Here is a 27,901-nt window from a genome sequence, read left to right on the forward strand (position 1 = left end):
TATATGTAATTTATGTAGATACCCATAATGCAAGAATTAAGAAGAAAATAATAAATAATGTATTCAGTATACTTTAGAAGTGTATATATTTTGTATTAGTAAAAAAGTTATTTCCTATTTGTAAAGTATTAATATATTAATAAATAAGGATCCAAAATAAGTGTTCACTCTTGTCCCGTGATAATACAATATTATAATTCATATTAAGTTTTAAAAAAATTAGACACACTTCACGATTATGAATTATTATTATGATAAGCGCACGTTGGAAGCTCTAGGATTTTAACATACTTACGTCACATTTCTTAATCCGTAATAATAAAATAACCCTTTCATTTTTATCGGTATTCTCTCTTTATTATAATAACCATTTTTTTCCTCCCCCCGGTAAAAGGACTTGTGTTATAACGGCGTACCAGACACCCAGTGTGACCTTTTAATGACCCAGGCATTCACAAATTACTTTAACATGACGTACATATAATACTGAGCACGATTGCTAAACAAAGACCACGTTCAAATATTCATGAGCTCGGCTACTTTTAAACATTCGAAAGAATAACTAGGCCAAAGTGCAAAGTGTATAGTACTTTTGACAAAAATGACGGATGAAGATCACGCTTGCAACGGTAAGTAGAGCTCTGAAAGACTGGAGATTTGGGTAATATTTACACGCGGTAAAATATACTTTGCGACGAGTTCATACGACGCAGAACAGATTGCATTAATTATTTCTTACGTTTTTCAATAGATAAATAAAATCAAAAAGAAATTCGTTTACCAATTTATATAATATAGCAGTCTCGTTCACACGGCGAGAAGAACAAACTTACAACGTCGTAATTCCGAATTTAAATAATTGAAAATAATTCGCCTTTTTCTTAACGCTTATTGTATACATATATCTAACAAGGGCGTAACGAAAATAAAATTAAATAACAATTCAATTTTGATTGTTTTCATAAAATTTATAAAATACACAACGATTTTAACGTTTAAAGTTTATTGAAGTTTTAATTCTTCGTCAACTACAGAGGTTGAATGTCAAAAACAATAACCGATATAAAAAGTCGATACTCCTTGAACATAAAGTACTTAGTATTTGGGAAGTACAATATAAATTCATATAAAACTTGTTAACAAAAATATAGTGTTTCATGAAATATACGAAGTATACTAAATTAAAAATAGTAATTAAAAAATGAATAACCATGGTTATTATTCTAAGCATTTTTTCACAATCCAATTATCAATTTTAAAAATGTTATATTATAAAATAATATTTACAGTAGACACTTTCGAGAGCATCCCATTTGTTTTTCCATTTTTAATTTATCTTCATAATAAGTACCTGAAATGTATATTAAAGTTTAAAAAATTCAAACTAGGAGTGTTAAATGATATAAATTGAATTAAGTGCAAAATGGAAATTTGTAATTTATTATACTTTGTATCCAATAGTTATATAAACGACGTCTGTTCTAATCAAATAATATAAGAAATAAATAAATAAAAATCAAATTAATATTAACTACCGCTTTCTATATACAATTCCAAATTCTATAAAATATACTTTTAAATAAAAAGAATTAAATATTTATCGCTTTTTTTAAAGTAAAATAATAATGTATAGGTATTTTAAAAATATTTTTAAATGTAATATATTCTATTTTAATATTTATTTATTTATGTAATGCAAAAGCTATAAATATTAAATAAACTATACTGTACTGATTGATCTTAAAAAAGTTCTTAAATTATTCTTTTGAGCAATCAAATGTTGTTTGTGAAACGATGGCCTTGGATGTCAAAGTCGCATAACACTCCGGGCTCTTGACCATATTAGTTAAGATTTTGGAATTCAAACCCTGATTACTTTAATATTATTTTATAATATGCCCAAGGCTCTTAAAAAAAAATCTGAGATCATGGAAATCGTATTATATTTCACTGATTTGAGTTCCTCTAAAATAAAATTTATTATTTTACACTATGACAGTAGCAAATATCGGAAAAAGAGGCCTCTATTTCTTTTATGTTTTGTCTTAATAGATTTAAACATGATTTTTTTTAAAATACATACGAACAAAAAATGTACACCATAATAATTTAAATAACTGTTATTCAGAATTGGTAGCTGACTTATAACTCAAGGTTTTGATACAATTGTAAATATTTACATTTTGTATCACAATACGTTAATCAAGTATTGATTTTTAAAAATTATTAGCTGTGATAAAAAGCTTATGTTAAAATGTAATACTGGTAATAATGGTATTTGCATTTTTTTTTTTTAATTATCGAAACGGTACTTTTTTGTCCATCTAAATACTAGGAAATGTTTTATTTAAACGAGCTATTGATGTTAGTAAGATCGAATTTAAAATCCTTATCATTTGAATAGCTTATATTTTTACAATTCAAATAAATAGTAATAAGTAATTAATAAGCAAAGCTTGCCTTTTCCTTGAATGGCCTTAAGTTAAAAATACAAACTACAAACTTAATACTAAGCATAAGAATAGAGTAAATTATTTATTTAATGAAATACGAGGTCAATAATAATAGTCGAAATGGCGGCTTATGTGCGATGAGAGAAGTTTGTATAAAAGAAAGAACTAGTTTTAAAGAAATATGTAAATTAAATTTGATCTACCTGTCTTGTGTTTTTTTTTTATCAAGTCAGGTACTTACTAGTGTTGCTCACTTATATTTGAAGTGCTTTTTGAACAAAGTTTGTACAAAGTCTATGGTAAAAAATTAAAATAAAAGTAAAATATAAATGTAACTTTTTTAAAGCCATGTACTCCACTTATTTTGTGCGATTCGAATTCCTAAGAAATACTTAAAGAAATGGACATTTTTGACGTGTCTTTCTAAATTTTTGACCGGTGATTCATTTTCTGGAAATAATGGTCCAACAAAGAGCAAAATTCGGTAAATCTTTTGGTGAGTGTTGTTGCGTATCGCTATAAAAGGATAGGTTAGCCATAGATAGGCTAACCCATAATGAATATACCGTAAAATGTTTATTTTGAAAATCGACCTGTCGTCCTCTATCTTTTCGTCCCAAATATTTATAGAAGTGAAAGCCATCACATTTTCCACGAAATCGAAAACTTATTATGCCCGCAAAATATATTGTTTTACTTGACTACGGTAAATTTGGTTGACACCGTCGCGTCGTTAAACCATATGTCGGCGGTCCAACGGTCGCCCGAAATCCCATTCTATGCGCATAATCTTCCCTTTCCCGACTTTTGAAAACGCGTTGATTAGGGTAGAGAATACTCGTATTATTGTCATTAGTTATTTAATCCTTCGTATATGCGGATACGTGTTATTGTTGTTGATTAGTCTCCGCCGCTGAAACCCGAGGATTGTTTTTAATCAAAGTTCGGTCCAAAATTCAAATCGGCTTAATGAGATATTTTCCCTTCGACCAAAAAGTGTGAGTGTACGTGTGTGCTTGTATGTGTGTGTGTGTGTGTGTGTGTGTGTGTGTGTGTGTGTGTGTGTGTGTGTGTGTTTGTACAATACATCACGGTATGCATTATAGTGTGTATTATACGTATATATTACGTTGTTTGTTTGAATATGCGACACGGTGCCTAATAATAGACGACACGGTAGAATGTTTATTAAACCGTTAGTAAATCACGGGCAGCAGCGTCAGAGACGATTACACTAAATTGATATTGAACGAAATTCCTATAGATATTCATTAATTGGGGAGGGCTGGTGCGTTTGCGAGAAAAAAAAGTGTGCCCAGTGGTAATTTAATTTAACGATTTATTTTACCAAAAAAAAAAAAAACCCCTTTGTTGTCAAAAAGATACACGAAGAGAACACGATCCCCGTTAACATTATATTGCAATATTATTTATTGTTGTAAAATGTATTCAAGTAATGACTAAGAGGTGACTAAATATTTGAGGAAACTAAATGAGACCCACCGGTGGAACGTTTTAAACGGTTCAGTAGACAATAAAATATATATCTCATGATTATACCTTTACCTGTTTCTCGAAACAATAAAATATAATACTTAATAAAATAATATTGCAAATGTTAAAAATAAGAACCAAAGACTTATTATTGCTTTTCTTTGTAGTTATTATTTATGTAACAAAATCTTGTTACTGTCTTGGGTATTATAATAAACAAGTCTTCTTTTATTACTTTGAAAGTTTAAAATCATATTTTTATATAAAATGTATATACTATATCCAGCGTGTACATACATCAATTTTGCATATACAAAAAGTATTTTTTTTTTTTTTTAATATTAGTGTGTTATATAAAATATCATTATATCTATATATTATAAGAGCTTCATGAAAAAAATTAACATATTTTATCACCGTTAAATATATTTAAAAAATATAGTAGATATATATTTTATGTACTTGAAAACGTTGAAACGATATATATTATATACGTATCAATTTATTTCAGAGAATATTTAAGCCTAAAGGTATTTAAAGCAGTTCATCATAATTATTGTATATATTAACTAAATATTACCAGGGACTTTGAATATTATTATTTTTAATAATTCACGATTTTAAGGGATAAAAAAAGGGGGAAAGTAGATAATCGCTTTACCATACAAAATTAGGTGTCGATGTACTTCGCCTAAAGTCAGCTAAATGTAAGTATTGAATTTTAATTCAATAATTAATCATTGTATACGAATAATTACGATTCTAAGCCTAAGACTATATTATTGCAAAGACTATTTCGATGTTTTTCTATATTGCTATTATTTTATAACAATTAATTTTACTATGAATAATACATTAGGTGGAATTAATTTACGTAGAAAACATTACATTTATAATAGTATCAATATTTAGTTATTATAAATGAATATATTTGTATAATTTATTATTATTATTATTAACTTTAGAGTCAATAATTTTGCAGTAAAACAGTGTGAATAGATTTTTGGTATAAATTGGCAAACGCATAATATAATATTAATCGAAATAATTTCGAAAATGTCACTGTGCATATAAAATCAATTCATTTATATTAGAAAAGTCCCAAATATCCATAAATAATTTGCTTGAATTACAGCAAAATTATTAATAAAATTGTTATTCTTCATTTAAATATTTAAATGACCATATAAAAACACTAATCTGTATCTCTGTAAAATCAAAAGATTCATGATATTGCTCAGAATTTTATACACACAATTATATTGTATTGGAATCTATATTATGCATTAATATCTATTTAACAAAGATAATAGGTATTGTGATGAGTGTAAAAAAATGTCAAGAATCATTTACATTAAAATAAGTCCTACCTATAAAATATTAGTCTTAATCGATTAATAGCTTACAATTAATTGTTGTAAAAATACTACATGAAAATCGATTTTAACTATAGTCAAAGAAAAAAAAAAATAATTAAAAAAAAGCTCCTAAATCCGTTGAACGTTATGTTAGGTTAGGTTAGGTTGAACTATCCCTTCAATGAAAATATGTTTTAAATGTTTTAATATATTTTAGCATACTTAAGGAAACTGAAAATTGCGCAATTATAATTAAAATATATTTTTTGATTTTCTATATTCATGACAAATATATTTAAAATAAAATGACAAACATGTTAAAAAAATTGGATTATTGTGTTCATATCAGAACAATATTTTTTGTTTGCAACATTGAAATGTCCACAAATGTTTGTATACGATAAACTTACACCTACGATAAAATTTAAAGAGAGCTCGAATAATTCATCCAAAAATTGTATCATGTCTTAAATGATGTAACCTTTGCCCGATCTAGTAGTACATATACTTAAAATAAAACATTTTTTATGGTTAATACTATTTAGTATTTATTAATTTTTCGATTTCTGTGATATAAATATATCTTTGGGGAAGTTAACGCAAAAAGAACTCTTTCAATAATTCTATCTTATGATATACCACATTAAACACAGTTAAACACGAAGAGCATTAAAAAAACATGAGTTTTAATGACCAAAAAAAATTTGATTACCGGTCAATATTAATAAATCTCAAAAATTAGGTAACCGTTTCTGTATAGATGATATTATATTTCTTACAATAATATGCAACATATTATTTATAGATACCATACAAAATAAAATAAACATTGAATAGGACAACAATGTAATGCCTATATTAAAATTATGAACAAAATAGTTTTATATATTTTAAACATAGTACTTATGTGGAGTTATCAAAAAATATGAACTACATGATACAGAAATATAAAAATTAATTAATCATGACTCATTATTCCGGAGTTGACAAATTGCATTAGTCAAACAATTAATAGGTAAGAGGATTACTATACTTATTCGTTTTTAAGATTGAAGTGTTTTAATGTCAGAGAGGTTTTTAATGGCATGTAGTTGGTAATGTAGTATTATTTGGCATAGAATGACAAGCGTTATGGATCGAGTGTGCTGTTGAGTAAAAATCGGTTTGAAATACTTAACAAGACGTCTTAAAACTCGTATCTCTATTATCTATTCATTTGGAAAGATGTATAGCAGCTGCTACTGATGATGAGTAACAACGCAATGTAACAACCAATTGAACGTAACGTGAAATAGCCCAAACGTCCAATAAATGAGTCTCTGATCTTTAATCGTATTTCGCGAACAGAAACTAATCGAAAATGTCCAAAACGACAAAGAACCAACATGTTCTATATGTGCCAGCGATACTCAACTAAGTTTCGTTTGAAGTTTTTTTTTTTCATCATTCCCTAGTATGCGTGTAGGTTACCATCTCTGCTCGCCGATGACAATTTTCCGAATCTTTTAACCTCAAAAGAACTACTCGGAACGGGAGATACACCCGCAACCGTATACGAATTTCCTTAAATCCTTACTAGCCGAGCCGACCAGGAGCAATACGGACACGTCGAACGCAATAAATTTGCCGTACATTTTACTGTATCACAATACTATCGTAGAATTATTTTGTAATGGATTAAAAATGAATATATAAACGGTAAACCTAATAGAACTACTCCTAACTCGAAATTAACGAATATTTCAAACTCGGCTGACGTCGATGGCTAAATCCGGAGTAAAATCGGTTTCGCCAACCGAACTTTTGCTTTGATTACTATAATAACTATTCAAGAAAAAAAAAAAATGTAAAAACTTAAGTGAAAAATGTGTTGTTTAAATCGAGTGAATGGAGGACGCGTATTGGCGAATACCGTTGGCTTATTATTTATCTCAAACCTACGCTGCACATTAAACCTTAACAACTATAATATGGTAGTTTTATTTTCTAATTTAAAACTAAATCGCTCGGAGCTTATGGTGATGGATAGATGCACGGGGACGGTCATAAAATACGAATCAATGTTTTTGAAGGCGAAATGAATGTAGTGCGATAGACGGACTTACAAGTAATGCTATAGGAATATCGTGTAAACTGCCAAACATGGGAGAATGAGGACGTTTATTAGAACTCGCGTGATCCAACGCCGTAAATCAGAAGCACACGCTAAACGTATGAGAGGTGAGACACTGGACACACGAATACCTTAAAAACCAAAGTACAAACCATGTTTACATAAAAAACACGTTTAAATTTCATTAGGTTAGGTACCAATAACATGTTATCATGTATACATCGCTTTTTTTTTTAAATTTTACCAAGAATAAAATAGAGACAGCAAACAATAACTAGTTGTTTTATACCTATGTTATTTTGATACTTAGAAATAATATCAACATGTCCGATGTTACCTATTGTAATAAATCAATATCACACTTCGTATAAGTTACCCATCCAATTATTGATCAACACCATCTGCAAGTATAAATAATTTCATAATTTAAAAATCAAAATCATACGTCACGTTTCGTTGTTCAGTTTGACGGCGCAGTGTTAAACGCTGTTGTACCTAACTGGTTAAAATTAAGATGATATATAGTTCATTTATTTATCATCAAGTTCGAAACGTTTTATAAGCTACGAAAAATATTAAACGACAGTGTATACACTATACTGATTTACAGACCTTATACGTATTATAATATGAAATTCACCTATAGGGCTATAACTTATAATAATAAGTACTATTATACTCATACAATTATTATCAATAATAACTTAAATGCACAAATAAATATTTGTACTTAAATATTAAATTGTTTTATATTATTTTGTCAAGTTATATAATTATAATTATTAATTAGTAATAGCTAACTGTTTTATATAACGGAGCATAAAGAGTCTAATAAACGGACCTATGATGTATTATTATTATTATTTTTATTATAACTTTTTTATAATGGATCTATTACACACAGATCAGTATAATTAAAACGTTTAAAAAAAATGTTTTTGTATACGCCCTTTTAAGACTGATTTACAGATTAATCAATATTGTGTTAAATAGTATTTTATCGTATAAACTAAATTAAAATCAATTAAAATCAATTTAGTTGTATAAAAATTAAAAACAAATAATTAAGCCAAATCGATATAACGTCATCCCTATCCCGTGAATGAATTCACCACACGAATCGTGCAACTGGTCATATTGGTGCTTGATTGTGTTATTACAATAAAATTAACACGTCATAATCATATTATTAAACCATATTTTCCGAAAAATCAAAATTACAAAACTTATGACGATTGAATTATTTTGTAAATATTTATCAAACGTCCGTAATGTAATTTGATGTCAGGCGTCGTATATAAATACTCACCATCTTTCTCACCGGTTTAATTGCGGACCTACCTTGTATGTGATTTCTAGTTGCGTTCCAGCCCGCTGGTTCTGCTTGTGGTTCTAATAAACGTAACAATTTTAATTAAAACGGATGTGAATAGTTGTCCTTAAAGATAATTGGATATAAGTGAAATATTCGTACAATACTTATATTTGATGCAGCTGTATATACTCAGGCAATAGACGTACATCGTGCTTTGTACTTGTTATTTAATTTCTGTCATGTCACTGGCAAAAAAAAGTTGAGCTGTTAAAGAATAAAAAACAGTAGTGTTCATTAAATATGAAAACTGTTAAACATAATCGGACCACAGGTATTAACGTAAGTTTGAAATTTAATTAAACGACATGAGCAAACTTCGCGTTGGCATCAAAAATACGTTAGTGGTTGTAAATGTTTCGAAAAGAAAATGTAATATACAAGTAGAATAATTAAAAACTAACGAGTCTTTGTTTTTAATCTTTTTTTGTTTATAAAAAAATTATCCCAACCGATATAATAACAAACATATTATAGCGTAGATATGTAAAATTTTCAATTTTTTTCCAAACATTTTGCGTATATAAACATTAGTGGTAATGATATGATTTTTGAATCGCACCAGATAATTACCTTGGCAAATCAAGTTTATGATAAATGCCTATATTACCTACCTAATTTCTTTCATCTTAATAACTAAAATTATAGTTAAATGTATGTTTATCTTGATTTAATATAAATTTTTATTCTCCATCCGAAAATTACTGTCGCTGTGACATTTAGGTGAAAAATTTAGTTGAATCGTTTATAGATTTAGAGTTGAATCAGTGGTTCCTAACATTTTTATATATTTTCCTCATGTACATTTTTTTAATTCCCCCCTCCCCTCCCCTTAAATTAAAATTTATAAGACCTTTATTTTTTACGATACAAAATAACTATGTGTTATTCTACACAATATAATATAATATAATTCTTTTCGATGGGCGATCGTCAAAAATTAATTTATTGTTTTCAATTTTACTGATTGTAAAATGACATGATTATTTTAACAACAGAAAAATAGAAATAAAACTATTGTAACTAATTACTTTAATTAAAGTAAATAACTCATAGTACTATAAAAATGTATTTAAATTAAAACAAAACAAAATTAATATTTAAAAACAAATTAACCTTCCAGTCATCGTATAAACGTTTAAAAAGTATCTACTATTAGACAATTATTTTTCCCTATTGGTTTTTTAGCTACTACGACGAGACATTGAACTATTTATTTAACCAATTTGAACAAAAAAATGTTTATTTTTGGTTCATATAAAATGAATGCACTGCATAGTTGATCTTGTTAGTTAGTTATTATTCAAAAATATCGTGATTAAAAAATTACTCATTCAAAATTGTATTATAAAGTGAATTGATATTCGATATAATTAAACCTTATTATACTGAATCCATATAAAAAATAAATTGATTTAGTTGTATTCATTTAGAAAGTACCTATGCGAATATCAATAGGTATATTATATTATTATAAACTATTCACTAATACGATTTCCAAGTATACGCTATAGCAGTTGATAGTATGATTATAATTTATAAAACCCTTTACGTTTTGTTAGTGAAACATAAATAACAATATTATACGTACATCACAAACAATAAATTAAATACTGTAGAAAATAAGGTAAAAAATAGCACTTATTTTTTATTACATTTTACGAAAAAAAAAAATGATAGCTTTCAGTCATTGCTAAGTGCCAACAACTTACACTATATTAAGTATTTAAACAGTTGTGTTCAAAGGAGAGAAGGAATTTACTTATAACATCATAATTCATAATATTATAATGAAAAAGTCTGATTTAATGTCAATATTATTTGTAAGTTTTCATTATAACTTTGTTTTTCTGTACGTAACCTAACCTAACCTTGAGAATTTTAAGTAGCTTTTAAGCTTTAAATTTTAAAATATTTAGTAAAAAGGTTGAAATAAAAGTATTCTTTACAAGACTGGTTAGACTATAATGTGTGAAAACCAAAAACATCATATTAGAGAGAACTCCAGACTTGTACATGGTCCTGGTACATGAATCTAACTTAACCTTACCCAACCTATGTGGTTTCCGTCTTATAAACGCACAAAATTACAAATTTTCGTTTCACTGTACAAAAGCTGTGTTGTTATTTAAACTAATATAGTGAATTTACAAATTATTATCAAACTTAAAGGTAAGAACGTAATTCTATTTTTGAGTCAGCACTGTTTGATATTTTAATTTCAAAACGAGTTATGATATTACACACCCTTGTATTATATTTTGAAATTCAACAATACATCGGGCAAAACCGAAGTAAAAAACTGTTAATTTTCTCGACATTAAATTGTATATTTTGTAAATTCACTCTAACATAATAACTAAAAACCAATTTCTAAACGATGAACGCCAATTTGCTATGGTACAAGTTTGTAAGATGGATATATCACATCCAGGTGTGGACTGCTCAAGTATAATGTACAATTAATTTTTATTATTATATACCTTCTGTTGTCACGGTCACTGCACAATAATTATAGTTCAATTATTGTTCGCAATTGGTTGTATTATTATTTTTTAAGTTCATTTACATGCCTTCAATTGCATATTGTGTTCAGAATCCATCGATATAATAGCTATGTAATTTGAAATCGGGAATATTGTATGTAAGTACTATTTGCCTCGTGACCGTTGCGCAAAGTAGATCGTTAATTAACGACAGTCAGAATCATACAATAAACATAGAATATCTACTCAGTGCTAAAATTATCACAGAAAACACGAAATTCAAAATAATTATAAAATATCAACTGCAGGGGCACAGGCGTTATGATGTAAAAATGCACGAATGGCGTACGATGGGAGATGACGTGTCATGAAAAAATGATATTAATATTATTTCTATGCGTTTGATCGCTGTACAGTCGCACAGCGTATCAAATACCATGGTTTAAATTGTTTGTACAAAAGTTTAATAATTACCTACCACGTTTATGATTCAGTTGCGTTTCTGAACTTTGGTCGAACTACAGAAGCTTTTTACACACCATAGTGCCACATCATTATGATGTGTCGGTGCAAAGATAGCGAATTAACCACGACGGAAAGACGTCAAACGAATTCAACACATCGTTAACCGGAATAATTGTTATTAACCGTCGCTTGATATGAAAATAAACGTTTAAGTTCAACCACGGTATAAAATCAAAGACGTTATAACGTTATATTATTAGAACAACCGACGGGGAAACGACATTTTGTGAAGTTCCGTGAAATGTACAAAGACGAATAAACATAATATATCATCACAACGGTTAACAAAATAAATTATAATGTTAGGTCATTTCGATATGATAATAATATGATGGTGATTGCAGGTGACTGTATTGTTTTATTTTCATTGGCCGTTTTGTATCGCATTGTGATAAGAAAACAAACTTTACCTCAAAATGCATATCACTTAATCCTATTTCGAATGAAGTTTTGTGAAATAACATAAAATGTACAAAGGCGGATAGACATATTATTTTATTCAACAGTTACGACGATTAACGGATATTACAGCGTTCGCTTGTGTCGATATGATTATATGGTTTTACTCACCCAACTACCTCGCGATAATTGTTGACAATTTTTGAAAGTCATAAAATGTACAAAGACGAATAAACATTTTCATTCATTCATCAGTCACACCGATCAATGGATATTATAACGTTGGATTATTATTTCGATGCAATATAGTAAGCATATAGGTTTGCGTACGCCCTCGCGGTAATTGGCGACTGTATTGTTTTTTTTTCTGTCGACGGTTTTGTATCGTCCGTCCGTTAATCATATCGTAATAATATATGCTCGTATTACTGCATGTGACATACGTTTCTATGCTTTATGTTTAATTAATTGATTGTACCTATTATGAACTCAAACGAAATCGGAGAAATGATTTAACAGGCTCTGCATACGAGCGAGCTACAGTAGGTATATATATTATTGTCTTTGCCAAATATTTTTAGACTAATTAAAAACGATTGAAAAAGTAGGTATCTTTTATTATAGGAACCCGCAGGATGCGTCAAACAAAATAATATCTCAATATCAAAGTTTAATAAACGTAGCTTACGGTAGTAAAATCTTGAGCGTATCGCGGGATGTTGAGCAAGAAAATATTATTAGAGTGTCTTAAAACAAGACGTGTGACTGTGTGAGGGACCGAAACATCGAAACTGCACGGTCAGACCAAGTGTAGATAAATGAACAAAAATATAACAGATAAAGGGCACTTTTGTGTTTTTAATGGAGTAATAACCGATGTAATTGTATACATACTCAAACGTGTATCCTCAAAAACTGGGTAAGTACTTAGTACACTCTACAACTCACTTATATATGTTACTCGGCAATGCCGTACATACATATTACATTTGAATTCTGTCCGAATTACTTATCAGACTAAATTATTGGACAATAAATTCCTATAACTTGCCGCTTTCCGACTTTGGTGTTTTGCTCATGCGCGACGTCTTGACTTTTTCTGTGCACCCTGTTATCGTGTCCACACGGTTTATACAGATATTATGATAATAATATGTTACGTCACGATGTATAACTCCAAGTACCAACCTACACATAACATATTGATGTGCGATTTGCAGGAACGATGAAAATTCATTTAAATGTCGTTTCGTGTTCGTTTATTATACGTTTAGTCTAACCCAACAAATTTTGTATTGAATATAATATTTTCAAGATTTGAAGATTTCGTCAAAACACAAACTAAGCATGTTTTAGTACTTAAAAAATTCGAAAACCATTAGACGATTTGGGGAGTAGCATCAAAATATGTTTGTGTTAAATGTTAATTTGTTGATTGCATATAATATATGAAACCTAGAGCTTACTGAAACCCAAAATCTGTAAAAGCTATTCGGGTATAAATAACTGTTTTAAATATAGGCCATGTTCGTAGTACACACAACAAAACTTTGAAATTGATTTTGTTAAGACCGCCTGTAATTTAGTAGGTATTTTACCGACGCTTTAAAAGTTAACAAGACCATCAAGTTTTCGATTTCAGTTTTAATTTAAAATATATTTTTTAATTAGTCGGTTGTTGGTAGGTATTATATTGTGTTATTATGATGGGATATTTAGTTTCAACAGCTTAAGATTTACAATTAATTAATTCAAACAATATTTTACGATAATCATACATTTAGAATTACCTTGCTCATATTAATTACGATTTTAGTATGATGAGTTAATATGCTTACTAGTTATTATTATTGATACCAAATAAAATAACATTATACATATATAATGGTTGATATTATTGATTTATGCGATTTTATAAAATAAAATATTTTATGAAATTCCAACACGGTACTATATAAACTGCAGATTCCGTGAAGTGAAAATGTACTTTTTTTATTCACACATACTGTGATAAATTTGTATTTTTAAATATCGGATTATATAAGGTCAGTACTCAACATATTTACCTCAATGTATTATTAAAAATACATCAATTGGATTCTACAATAATAATTCGTACGCGTCCATAGAAATAATAATTTTATAAATAAACATAAAACGAGTTTTTAGGTCGAGTAATATCGTGTCTACATAAAATACCACTCATTTAAAAGTGAAAGATTAAACAAACGTCTCCGACTTCACTGTGCCATTTTTATTTTTATTTTTCCGCTCACGTTTCCGTCCAAAATATGTGAAAACCCGACCCGCACGTTTCCGGAGATAAAATATACCTAACTTCCATTTGCTCGACTACCGGGACCCCAAACATCTCGGCGCCGGTTCGTACATCCCTATAGGTATTGTAAATTTTTTTTATTTTTTCAAAAACATTATAGTGTTAAGATATTGTAAGCTCAGACTTATGTGGTCGAATAGTTTGTCTTGAGAAACCCGCCGTTGGGGGGTCGATTCCCGGGGGTGGCTTCATACGACGTTTAGACAATTTATCTGACGACTCGCCGGCCGCCATCATATCGTTAACCTGCGACTACCAGTGTTTTCAAAATTTGCACGAAACCATGCGAGTCAATGGTGAGTAATGAAAATCCGCTCATTATAAGCTCAAAAAACAGTGTGTCTAGAGTGCGCTGGTGAAAGGAAGAAAAAATGTGTACACACAAACAAAAAAAAAAAAAAATATAAAAACCGATAGACTCGACCACCACGACTACCACACTTGGAGGGGAAAAACATGCAAGCACTTTACCAGAGTTAATGAGCTCATAAAACTTTTAACGACTACCTACCTCGTATGAAAGTATAACAAATCATTAAAAACCGATGTGCGGGCAAACGCGTATATAATATCAGCAGCGTAGGTCAAAATCAACAACACTATAATGACTGATAACGAATTTACAATGTGATACATAATAAAACATAATAAATGTAGTATAATAGTAACGCGAGGAGTTATTATAAAGGTACGTGATTATAGCTAGAAAATATTTTTTTGAAAATGTCATTAGTTTCTGGGTTTTTTTTCCAAATGGTAGACGAAGTTTCTTTCGTGAATACATATTATTACAATACGTTTCCTGCGACTTGGGTTTAATGCTTTTACATTATAATAGAGCGATTGAAGTACATAATAATATTTCTTAAGGACACATTCTGTACTATATGAAAATATATATTTTATACATCAACCGTCCCAATATAAATTACCATATTATAATCGGTTGAATTATTTTAATATTATTTAGATTATTATTACCTAATAGTTAATATTTTATTGATACCTATATTGTTATAGTATAATATTAGCATAATTACGATGATGTACTTTTGAGTGGAATAACGTTTAAAATTATGTATAAATATAATTGCAGTATTTTATAAAATTTTAAACGAACTTATGTTTTTCAGCTTCAAACAGTTATTGTTAAAATCTTAATAAGAAATAAAAAAAACAGTTTGAGGGCAAACGTGCATATAATATTAGCAGCATATAGTAGGTCGAAATCAACAACAATACTATACTGACTGATAACAATGTTACAATGTGATAAAACATAATAAATGTAGTATGGTATAATATAGTACGCTAGAAGCTATTATAAAGGTGAATATACGTGATTAGATAAGAAATATATTTTTTTTAATGACATTAGTTTCGAGGTTTTTTTTCCAAATGGTAGACTACGTTTTTTTCGTGAATATAATATTATTACAAGACGTATCCTGATACTTAGGTTTAATGTTTAAGCTTCTAACAGAGAAATTCAAGTACAAAATGAAATATTTCGTATAGGCACATAATATTATAATTATATAAAAATATTTTTTTTTATGTATTCACCACCCCAATATAAATTACTATAATATTAAAATAGATTAAATAATTTTAATAGTATTTAAATTATTATTTTAGTGATATATATATAGTATAACATCAAAATAACGGTGTCATATTTTCGAGTGAAACAACATTTTTAATAATTTTCAATTACATTTGCATTTTTATCCATTTTTAAACGAACAAATCTGTTCATTATTTTTCAGTCCTATACATTTATTGATAAAATCTTTTTCGGAAGTTAAAAAACATCATAATATGCGGGTCATGTACGTAGATAGCTTTATATTTAACTAAATTTAATTGGTAACAGTAGGTAAACATTTGCTTAAGTTATGATAGTGGATACATAGTCATGTCTTAACAGCGGTGATAAACAAAAATATGATCATGTTTCATAAAAAATTGAAATGATTCATCACCCAAATTACATAAATACTATAATAATAGTTATTAATGAAATAATTAACTTGACATAAATAATATTGTACCTAATGGTATAAATGAAAATATATTTGAATGACAATATAGAGTTCGGTATATTGAATGCATTTTTTTTTCGTATTATTCATTTACTATTACTGAAAAAGTTTTACAATATTCGATTTTGCTGAGGTAAAAAATAAAATCCACCGAACAGTACAAGCCTCTTTGCTGGTACTGTATCAGCTGGAGATTTATTTCCTGCATCTCTGAAATAAGAAAGTGAGTGTAATTGCGTCATTGGATTTTAATCTCATACTGTATAGCCCGAAAAGACGAATAAAAATCTCTCTTAGATTTATGGTTATTTTATTAATTATGCAGCAAGTCTTAACAAATCTTCAGAATAATAATAAAAAAAAATAGCATATTCTCTTGGTTATATTGAACACGCGACAAAACATTATCCGTCGTACTCTAATAATATATGTATAGTGAACTGTGGACAAAAAATGCTTTAGAGACTTTAGAGTAATGTTTCTAATTGAACGACAGTAATCCATTATAGCCCCTGCATAGACGAACTGTGATAAAAACCTTTTGTTTAGTTGCCGGCCAGACATTGTTTTTGTTCCGGATATCCGTTCACGCAAAACAGTAAAAGAAAAAGAAAAGCCTGCAACCGGAACAAAAAGATAACTTTTCATTAAATGGATTTATTTATTTATTATATAGGTACACAATATCGATGGATATATATATATATATGTGTGTGTGTGTGAATGTTTATATTATATGTATACCTAAATAAAATTACTTGAACAATTGATTACGAACTATTCAATTATCTACATAAAACAATTCGTAAGAAAGAATTTCAAGATTTTGTTACACGTTTTACACCTAACAATAATAGTGTTTCTCTTTATGAAGAAATATTATTATTATTATTATTATTATTATTTTTTAATCTTGTACAATTATCTTGTATTACAGACTGCAATGATGATTGATTGACAAGCAATTTATATTGTTTAGGGTTTTAAAATTTCCTGAAAATCATTTTTTTGAAATATTTCATTCGTGTGCAAAATAAAAATAAAAAACAATTGCATACTATTTATCCTAAATCGTATAGCAAGAGAACATTACATTTTTAATATTTGGTTTATTGTATCGAATACGAATAAAATAATAGCCCAATAACTATCCAAATGATAATAGTGATAAGTTAACCCATAATATTATAATATAATTTACATAAGCATCTAATTTGTTTATAATAATTAACAAATAGTAATTCGTAAACCTTGGCTAATGGTCATTATCGATATTTTGTGTTTCAACGTTTAAAAGAAAGGAAAATATTTTTTATAATTTCTTTGAAATATTAATTCAAGAAGAGTACTTCTATCACGTGACATTTATTTCAATTGGAAAAAATGTCAAGCGAAATATTTCAAATTCAGAATCTTAATATTGCAGTATGACGAGCAACTACGATATTACAACATTGTTCGCGTACAACGTTCTGGACTTGTTGGACAACTGTTATTTAATCAATAATCACAATAATTATAGTTATTATAAGATCGAATAGACATAAAATAATAATATAATTATTGTTATTTATTTGGAAGACGTGTAGGAACAATTCAATATTATTTTTAAACATGCAGTTGGAAATGTTTTTGTTGTCGGCCGAACAACAGGGTTCGCTCGCGAGTTTATCGAACTTTATCGGACGGGGGCGAGGGGTCTAAGGCTCACAATTTCCCATCGAAAAAGTATACTCTGAGATCTTTTTCTTCCTGCACACACATCACCAACTATTATAGTAACCGAATTACTGATTTATCGGTGTAATTTGTCGTGCCGGAGATTGTACGGCTCTGCACTGTTGTAGTAGTAGGCGCCTAGTTGTAGTCGTGTACCGGCAGGAAGTTTGTTTGCACACTAATTCCGTTGATATTTTCCCATCACCGGAATTTATATGTGTGTGTGTGTGTGTGTGTGAGACGCGTTAAGTTTACCTTACAAACAGAAGGAGCACAGCAGCAGATGCGGTACAAAAGCGGAGAACGAAAACCGTTTATTCGGAATCCGGGCACCTGCTGCTGCTGCTGCTGCTACAGGTGCGCTATAGATATATGCGGAAGTATATCCTTGCAACTATTACGTTATACGCCGACGACGGGGACCGCGTAAGTTTTTACAACACACATTATTATATCCATCGGGGGTAGGCCATATTGTTTTTTCTTCTCGGTCCAAACAGCGAAATGAGCGTATTAAAATATATATTCGATAATTTTTGGAAATCATCACGTGAACAGTTGTAGGCGTCTTTGCTGATTTCAATACGTCTTGTGCTATATGTTACATCAATATTCGCCGAGTCCTTCCTGTCGACAGAGCACGAACGTCTGAGAAATAACGTTCAACTGTGAACGAAATATTGTATTCGTATTATTAGTTATACCTAGTCCGCTACCTATAGTTATATTAGCTATCATAGTATAATAATTCACAAAAAATGTATTTTTTTTATTATTTTATAGGTTACATTGGCTCATAAGGCCTGGTCTACCGGTTTTTAATCATACTATGTTAGTTTAAAATATCAATTATCGGGGTCTGTGCTGTTGATAATAGTTAAGCCTATGATGGGTATGCATAAATAAATAATCTAGGTGTAAATTCAATCGATATTACTCATATACCTATGTTATCACATGTTAAACAATATTTTATTAATTAACTACGGAATTTATATATTATGTATACATAACTCATTTCATAAAAAAAAAATAATAGTAATTCAGTCGTTTATATTTTGTTAAACGTCCAATTTCTAGCTACTTATAGAATATAAACTGTCATAATATTGTTCAGTATATAAGTTTGATTAGATCATAATCATTTAAACGCCTGAATGCCTTTACATTTTATGTCATGGTTCAGATTCGATTCCATTAATAATGCAAACTAATAAATAGTTATTCGGATTTCGAAACATTCAATTGTAGACATAAATTTTGTAATAATCATACCGAATGCATAATATAATAATAATGATTATTACGATTATTAATTAAATTTATAAAACTCACCCGAATAAACTTTCCTTTCGATGTCATTCAATTACATTATATTATATGGACGGCTTAATAAATTGAATAATAGCAATATCTGCATTGTTCAACAGTTATTATTATTATTATTATTATTATTATTATTATTATTATTATTATACGAGAATGAATGAAATCATATAAAAAAAAATTACGTAGATACATAAAATTGTTCAAATATTGTATGATATAATGTTAATATTGTCTTCTATCAATATACACGCCATACCTATATAGCTTAGGTAACCATTCTATTACATTAAATCAACAAATATTCCTTTTAAATTCTGATACAACTATCGGTTAAATTGTTAATCTTTTACTTTGTTAATAATTATAAAGAATAAAGTTTTTTCTCAGAGGCTTTTTTTTTTTTGAAGCGATATTTAACTAAAACTTAATTAAACCTTTTCACTCAGCAGGTAATGGGAGATTTAATTTATTAAAACAATATTTCAAGCCACATTATTTAAAAAGGTTTTTATGTGTAAAAAAAATTAATGAAATTGAATATAAACATTTCATTATTCAGACATTTTTTTTAACTCTGCAGATTAAAATTCATTGGCAACATAAACACCAGGAGTTAACAAAATTAATATATTATTATGACAGAATACATAGCGACATAATAGTATAATATTCCAAATAAACTATACATCGACTATAATACCTTTATAACTGTAACTTTAATACTGGGCGACTCATTATAATCAATCTCACACTGGTTCATATAATTTAAAGAAATGAATTCAAAACCCAATTTTTTGGAATTTTTAAGTATCACATTTTCAATAATTTAGATTTATGTACCACCTAAATTCTTTAGACATTGTGTATTGTGGTGATATAAAATATTTATTTTTATAAAATTAATTAACTTTTTTTACTGTAAATATTGATCAGCAGATGAATTTTTTGAAAATGTTCATGTAGGTATCATCTAAATAAAAGTATAGTAATTCTGAGTTACTAAAATGTTTATTCTAAGGATAATAGTACGAAAATAATATTTTACAAAATTATAAAATATATTTGTTATGGGTTCTAGTATTCACGAATCTAAAATAATGCTTACAAATTATAAAATATCGATGGACGTTCATCACTAAAACGTTCAAATCAGAATTTGAATTCATTTATTTTTAATGAGAAAATAAGGGGAGGAGGGGTGATCTTGCTTGCTGAAAACCCCTGTAAATGTGTAATCACGTTATTGTTTATACGATTAAGTTAAATTATGATGTGGACATCCGACCACGGATTGCATTTTGTGTGGTTAAAGTTCTAAAATGATTTGTGGTATCGTAAGAATTTTTCTAAAGCAATATCGGGAAAAAAACTCAACCAGCTTCTTAGTGTTCCTTTCACATAGCTACCTACATAATTTGCAGGTGCCTATATGATTGGCGCAATATAAGCACTCTGAATTCATAGATAGCACTATAACTACTTTTGATTGTCATCAACTTTTTTAATTAATGTTTGTTTTATTATTTTGCTCCCGAGACGCTGGTCGTGATACGAATTATTGTGATATGGTGTTCGCGGATACTGGCACTCACGATTTAAGATAGTATGGTTGCCAATCGACTACGGTAAAGTAGCTTATCGAACGACCATCGAAATAAATCTTGCGATCAGCTGTTTTTAAGACTACAGCGCTTTTAGCGGAGAAAATAAAGAATATCCAGATTACTTTTACCAACGAGCACAGCTAGTGTGTTAAATGATAATAATAATTTGCAAATTAATATTTCTCATGAATCAGCGTTATTTTCTAATACATCTGGTGAATTGTCACCACATAGATATTTATGTTAATTATACCTACAGTAATAAATTATTATTATTATGCATAAATAATAGTCAAAAATGTATATTTTGTAACAACACTTACAAAGAAAATGTTACGAGAATGGCAATTCATATTTCTAAATGTCCAAAAGTGCTAGAATCAATGATCCAACAAAACGATCACCGATTGAACTTGTGTCGTGAAGTGTAGCTGCTGCTGTAATTAAAAAAAAAACAAAAATGCCTGGCACACATGTCAACCCCATTCAAATAGACGAAGCCGGCTTCGCCAGTCGTCGAAAATATAACCGTGGTCACATGTTAGGTGGAGATAAGCCACCAGCAAATACGGATGAGAGGGCACAGGTCCAAAACAACCGAAACCATGGTGCCAGGGTTGATGGACCGTGGGTTTTCGGTCTTAAGCAAGGAAATGACTGTAGGTATTTTTACGTAGAACGCCACGACAAGGATACTCTTTTACCTATTATTAAAAAGGAATGTGAAGGAGGTTCCGTCATTCACTCAGATGAGTGGCCCTCATACCGATGTTTAACATCAGAAGGGTTCATTCATGAAACTGTTAATCATCAAAAAAATTATGTTGAGCCTTTAACAGGTGCGCACACACAGGGTGTTGAAAGATCGTGGTTGGATGCAAAAATATCCATACTGAAGAAAAAGAGAGGCGTACCTATCCATATGCTTCAGTCACATTTGGATCAGTATTGCTGGAAGATGTGGCGGAAAAGTCAACCAGATTTGTTCATTGCAGTTTTAGAAGATATGCGGGAGACATATATAATTAAAACGACGACTAAAAAACGGAAACTTATATTATGTGGATGAATTTTATATTTTATATTTTTTATTTTATTTTATATTTTATTATATTTTATATTTCATACTTCCAAAAATAGCTGGTAGAACGCACGCTACACTCGCTAGTGTGCGACGGACTAGACATCCAGCTATACGCAAAGTAGAAGGAAGTAGAAGATTAAATATACAATTTCTAGTACAATACTAACCTACAATACTAGAAATTGTATATTTAATCTTCTACTTCCTTCTACTTTGCGTATAGCTGGATGTCTAGTCCATCGCACTCCATATTTCTACAGACCAATGATTTTAAGTTGGCCGTCTTCACCAACTTAAAACAATCTTCTCCGCCGAACGTATATGGCACCCACGAGTCCAACGATGTGAGGTTGTTCGTCAATATCGCATTTATTATGTAGCTATTTGTCAAGACTTCGGCCGTGGATAAAACTTGGGAACTGGTTCCTTCCACCAGCAAACCGGTCAAGAACTCTACTTTTTCGACCGTCTGGTAGAGTCTTAACAAAGGAATGGCGGTGTCCGAGTTTCTGGTCATTTCGACGATGCTTTTATAAGATTTTAGCCCCAATCGCCTTCTGTAGCTGTTGAATCCCTGTAAGCAGTGTTCCCTCGACAGCGTAATCAGCGCCTTTGTCATTGATTCCGTTAGGGCTCCATCGTTGTGTGCTGTGACCCCACCCATTTTGGAATTCACCATAAATTCCATAGCGTTTTGTAATCCACCTTCCAAAACTTGTCTACAAGTATAGACAAACCGTACCGTGTTATACGCGTGTGGTGATTAATATAATATGTTTATCTCATCAAAGTAGCTTTTTTTTCTGAAACTAGATTGGAATCTGTTCTAGTCCCTTTTCCCTAGAGTCCCTTTATAGTTCGATGTTATACTAGTTGATGAGTTCATAATATTATAGTTTAAAACGTATTATATTATAACGTGTTCTTTAAAAACATATTATATTTTGCATTAGTTCAACGACGCTTTATGTTTTTAATTTATGGATGTGGCTATATTGTGCAGGTACAGTACCTACCCCCGAATAAAAAGCTACCTATGTAAGACTGCATAGGACCTCAAGTTCGACGGCCAAAGCCAGCTGATGTGGGTGGCGTCTATATACTTGTCATACTTAAAATGAATACTTAAGGGTGACGATGGTAGCGTGTTTTTCAGTATTTCGCAATTATACTAATACAATTTGAAATTACATAGACCAGCAAGCTGTTCTCTTTTAAATAAAAAAAATAATTAACGAAATCCGACTGTTTTACATGTCGTGAGAGTTTTTCCTCAAAGACATATTTTAGTTTACTAAAAACTCACCAACCTGAGGCCCTTAACTTAAATCATTTATCCGTGTTGGAACTGTGCATGTGAAATAGCTTATAATAACCTATGATATCCGTAAGGGTCAAAATGTGTAGTTAATGTTTTTTTAAATTTTATAATTAAGTTTTGGACTGACCTTGTGTTGCTAAAGTGCATCAAACTTGTTGAATTATACATCAACTTTTCTGGCAGACTTGATACTGCCATCGTCAGATACAACTCAATAGGCGTGCCAACACCACGGATGTTTTCCACTCGATGGTGGTAAACTTCCGGTCTGAGTTTCACATTTAAGATTTCGTTCATCATTATGATCATCATTTGACCGGTCACAATATTCCTGGCCGTTGTGTAGAGGTCTTCGTCTGTCCACGCCGGTGACTTCTGTGACAACTCGTCGCACACTCGGTTGTGCTCACGCACCCAAATAGTAGACATCACGAACAGCATTGGACTCGCGCTCAACATATCTGTCCGTTTGAAAATACGGGCGATCGTTCTGCTGAGCTATTTTTCACAAATCGTCCATCAATTATTGAAAACGCATTACAAAACAACATTTTTTTTTTTTTTTAATTATTATTTAGTTTTATGAACAATAGCATACAAAAAATATTTTTTCCGATCACTTCGATGTAATAAAATCAAATTTCAGATGTAGGTACAGTTAATTTGTTTATGTATAAATAGTAAATTAGCGAATTAGCAGTTTTATAGTAAAACAAACATTTTTCTGTGTGTCTGCGCTTGTATTGTAACTCCGTCTATCTAAACATTAGAAACACTAGTAGGTGATATAAACTTTTATCAAAACATTTTATACTGTAATGAATTGAAATTATTTAAAAAACAAAAATATTTTCAAAAGCGTTTTTAATATAGTATTATAATGAACGCTTAAATGAATGATCGACCCGCATAATAATAATATAATAATTGCAGCTATTCTATACATAGGTACCTACTACCAACTAACAAAAATTCGATTTAAATCTGAAAAAATATTTTTAAAAACCGGTACTCACCCACGAACCATCGTTTGAAATGCTTTTCTTCCAAGCCTTTGAGAATACGCTTGAGCGCAGTTCGAACACCTGATTTGGTGCATAAAGGTCGGAATTAAATTCCAGTGTCTTGAGCTTACCGCCGGAGAACGATCTCATCGATCTCTCCGACACAGCATCACTGCCGTACAATTGAGAAGCCGTTACCTATATATGTGTGGACAATATAATTATTATTCAACAAATTTAATTTCATTTAATTTTAATTATTATTATTCAGTGGTAGATACGGTATATTATATCGTTTTAAACGCGCACGCAGCATACAATAATAATATTATTATTGTAATTTTTATCACACAAACCGTCAAATTGGAATTCACGTCGAAAAATTGCAGAACGAAATATTGATAGAAAGCGTTGAAAAGTAAATTTCTGTTTTTACGATCCGGTACGAACTGACCAGGTTTCCGTTTGAAGATGTCGTTGTACAACGTTTTCAGCTGGGGCAAACTCTCTGAAAAAAATTATAAGATTTTAAATTTCCTTTTAACCTATTGAGTGTTAATAACTGGTCGTTCGAATACGACCATATAGAATTTGTCGGCGACAGACAGTACGCAGTTTTTACTTCGCATGCCCATGCGAATATTATAGATATATTCAAATTCAATATTATTAAAATAATACGTAGTGGGATATAAATATTTACCGTCATTCTCACAACATTTCAGTGGACGTGCAGGAGGCAATATTCTCCCCGCGTATCCATCATCGTAATCGGCATCAATGCTCACATACTCTAATCGTTTCACTGCGCTTTGATGGACTAAACAAAAATATATATATAAATATATATATATCACGTGCTATTATTGTAACCACTAAGATTATATAACATGTAATTCCTGTATATGTACTTAATACTGAAATAATTTATAAAATATATTTTAGCTTATTAACTAATAGATCTTCAATATTTTTTATTTTTCATTATCTATGCATTAAAAGTTTAAAAAAATATGTTCATTTACATTGTGAGTTCGTCAGAATAAAATGGACATATTTCCTAAATTAATGATTGCAGTAAACCCTAGTTTCGGAAAATAACCAATATGAACACCATAGAATGATTTTCCTAATTATAATATTATGTTTAAAAATTATATCGAGTACTTACCACTATTAAAGTTCGTCTTTAATTCAGATTGTTAAAATATAATATATCATAGCATATTGTAATTATACTATTACCTAATTATTATAATTTCGAGGCGCCCACATAATATATAATGTATACATAGATACAGTATTATTTTAATGTCGTTTTTGTTAATATTTATTCATGATATTATTAATATGAATTTATAATAATTAATAATAAGTATATATTAGATTATATGCAGTGAAACATCTGAAAATTTGTCACATACATTTTGTCTTCACCTAGAAAGTATGTAGTTTGTTTCAAAAAACTGCTATTTGGGGGATGTCTGTTAGAGAAGGTTTCACTGTTTTAAATTAAATTTGACTTAACTTATCTGTAATTGCTTTAAATACTTACAAGCATAAACGGTTTCCAGCTGGAGTGCCGAAGTAAATGGAAAAATGCTCCACCACATTGTCGGTCTGCCTCTACTCACGTCAGTGTTTTCAAGGCGAAACAACAATAAAACAAATGACATAAACGACGTGGGTTTCTCTGCGATTTGAAAAAAAATTTAATTTTAATCATTACCTAAATGTATAACAATATAATATAAAAAACAAACGCACCTGCAGTCGACATCGTTAGATCATGCTCTTGGCCGCACGACTCATGCATCTTGCAGTAGTCGAGATATTGTTCATGGATAACTCTGGCTTTATCTACAACGTGGTACAGTATAAAGTCATAATATAAATAATGATAACAATACGATTGGGGCGTGGAAAGGACCCAATGAAATGGATGGCCAAACCATTATCAAGCCAATAGATAGAACTTGCTGGTTAGTGATTATATTGAATTATAAGGTTAAATGTATTTAGGCAAATCAAATAATGTGTTTTAAAAAAAGCCAGAAGATGGCAGTAAGAATATTGTACACTACTAATAAGGTCCGTCTCCTTGGGTTGGGAAAACTCACCTAAACGATCACATTCCAAGTACAGGGTCACCAACAATAGTATAAAAAACACGATGAATGTCCCAATACACGAGTTCACTGAAAACAAAGATAGGTATTAATTTTTACATAATATTAAGACGGAGACAACATTTCAGTGGGTCCACGAGTCGTAATCGCGACATTTTATACATCCTATCATTAATCCATATCATTCAGAGTATGTCAGCTAACTATTGGTTTTTCTCTCTGATCCACGCGCAACACAACAAATCTACGTCCAACCTCAAAACAGTGTGGTTACTTTTAATATTGGAGCGAATTCGCCAATTCTCAAACATGAAGTTACGAAGAACGCCTGTGTCCCTACGACGTTCGTTATATTACGATATTTTGATTACCATACAATTTACGAACATGCATAAATTATTACGATTGTAAAACAAGCTTTCAAATTGTGAAAAAATTTAAATATCGTTAAAAATTCTACGCATAGGTTAATGTTCTTAGCTTAAAGCTGTTCGTAGGTAAATTTGGGGTAATTTAAGTTAACAACACGGGTTTAGTTCTGCTAAACATAAACTTTCTACGTTTAAAATGGGTTAGAGAAAGAAAACAAATGGTGCCCTAACATCCCCCCCTGATTCACGGCGAGGACCCGAGTCCACGGTTTTGGCTGGATATTATATTCGTGATCAGATCTATTCGCGTGTAGACCGTCGGCGGGAGTCGAGACTTATTAAAGGTGCGCAGTGATGTCTTTAGGGGGGAGGGTTCAGGGCCAAGGCCCCAGGCCTCTTGTTTTTTGATCACATCCCGCGTTCACACACGACGGATACAATACTTCGCCGGTGCAAATGGGTGGCGTTTAAAACTTCAGTGTTATTAAATCACGGCGAGCCCGCGGTCGTAGCTAAATATATCTATTATATGCTAGCAAGCGGACATTATTTGCAAGCAGTCTTCTTTCGTTCACTCGACCAACATTCGCGCACCTGCAGCTGTATCGCCAAATATTTCTAGAAAATATTATATTTAAATGTTCAATTGGTACTTACTGAAAGCCTGTAACTTGCGGTTAAAACGCTTGACGAAAACATGAACCATGATGAGACTGTATGTAATTGATCGACTGATCAGAAAGTTGAAGCAAATATT

At 30.1% G+C, this 27,901-nt stretch overlaps 2 protein-coding genes across 17 annotated transcripts in view; one reads left to right on the plus strand and one right to left on the minus strand.

Moving 5' to 3' along the window:
- Positions 1-27,901, plus strand: part of LOC111037941 (voltage-dependent calcium channel type A subunit alpha-1) — a 263,106-nt gene that overhangs the window by 33,256 nt on the left and 201,949 nt on the right. The gene's annotated exons all lie outside the window — the stretch shown is intronic.
- LOC111037985 (prostaglandin G/H synthase 2-like) lies at positions 22,528-27,850 on the minus strand. Its single transcript, XM_022320888.1, has 9 exons — positions 27,802-27,850; positions 26,765-26,842; positions 26,412-26,504; positions 26,200-26,337; positions 25,348-25,464; positions 25,001-25,152; positions 24,657-24,842; positions 23,768-24,138; positions 22,528-23,038 (listed from the first exon to the last, which is right to left on the minus strand). Exons 1-9 carry the CDS (start codon positions 27,848-27,850, stop codon positions 22,528-22,530), a joined length of 1,695 nt encoding a protein of 564 aa, XP_022176580.1.

This window comes from Myzus persicae, unplaced genomic scaffold (genome assembly GCF_001856785.1).
Source record: "Myzus persicae strain clone G006 unplaced genomic scaffold, MPER_G0061.0, whole genome shotgun sequence".
NCBI lineage: Eukaryota > Metazoa > Arthropoda > Insecta > Hemiptera > Aphididae > Myzus > Myzus persicae.

Bases quoted from the DNA above. Each gene is read 5' to 3' on its own strand.
- LOC111037985 (XM_022320888.1), bottom strand. From the start codon at position 27,850: ATGGTTCATGTTTTCGTCAAGCGTTTTAACCGCAAGTTACAGGCTTTC. The intron at 26,843-27,801 runs GTAAGTACCAAT...CTTTGTTTTCAG, and splicing joins CCGCAAGTTACAGGCTTTCA to TGAACTCGTGTATTGGGACA. The intron at 25,465-26,199 runs GTAAGTATTTAA...ATTTTTGTTTAG, and splicing joins GCTGGAAACCGTTTATGCTT to TCCATCAAAGCGCAGTGAAA.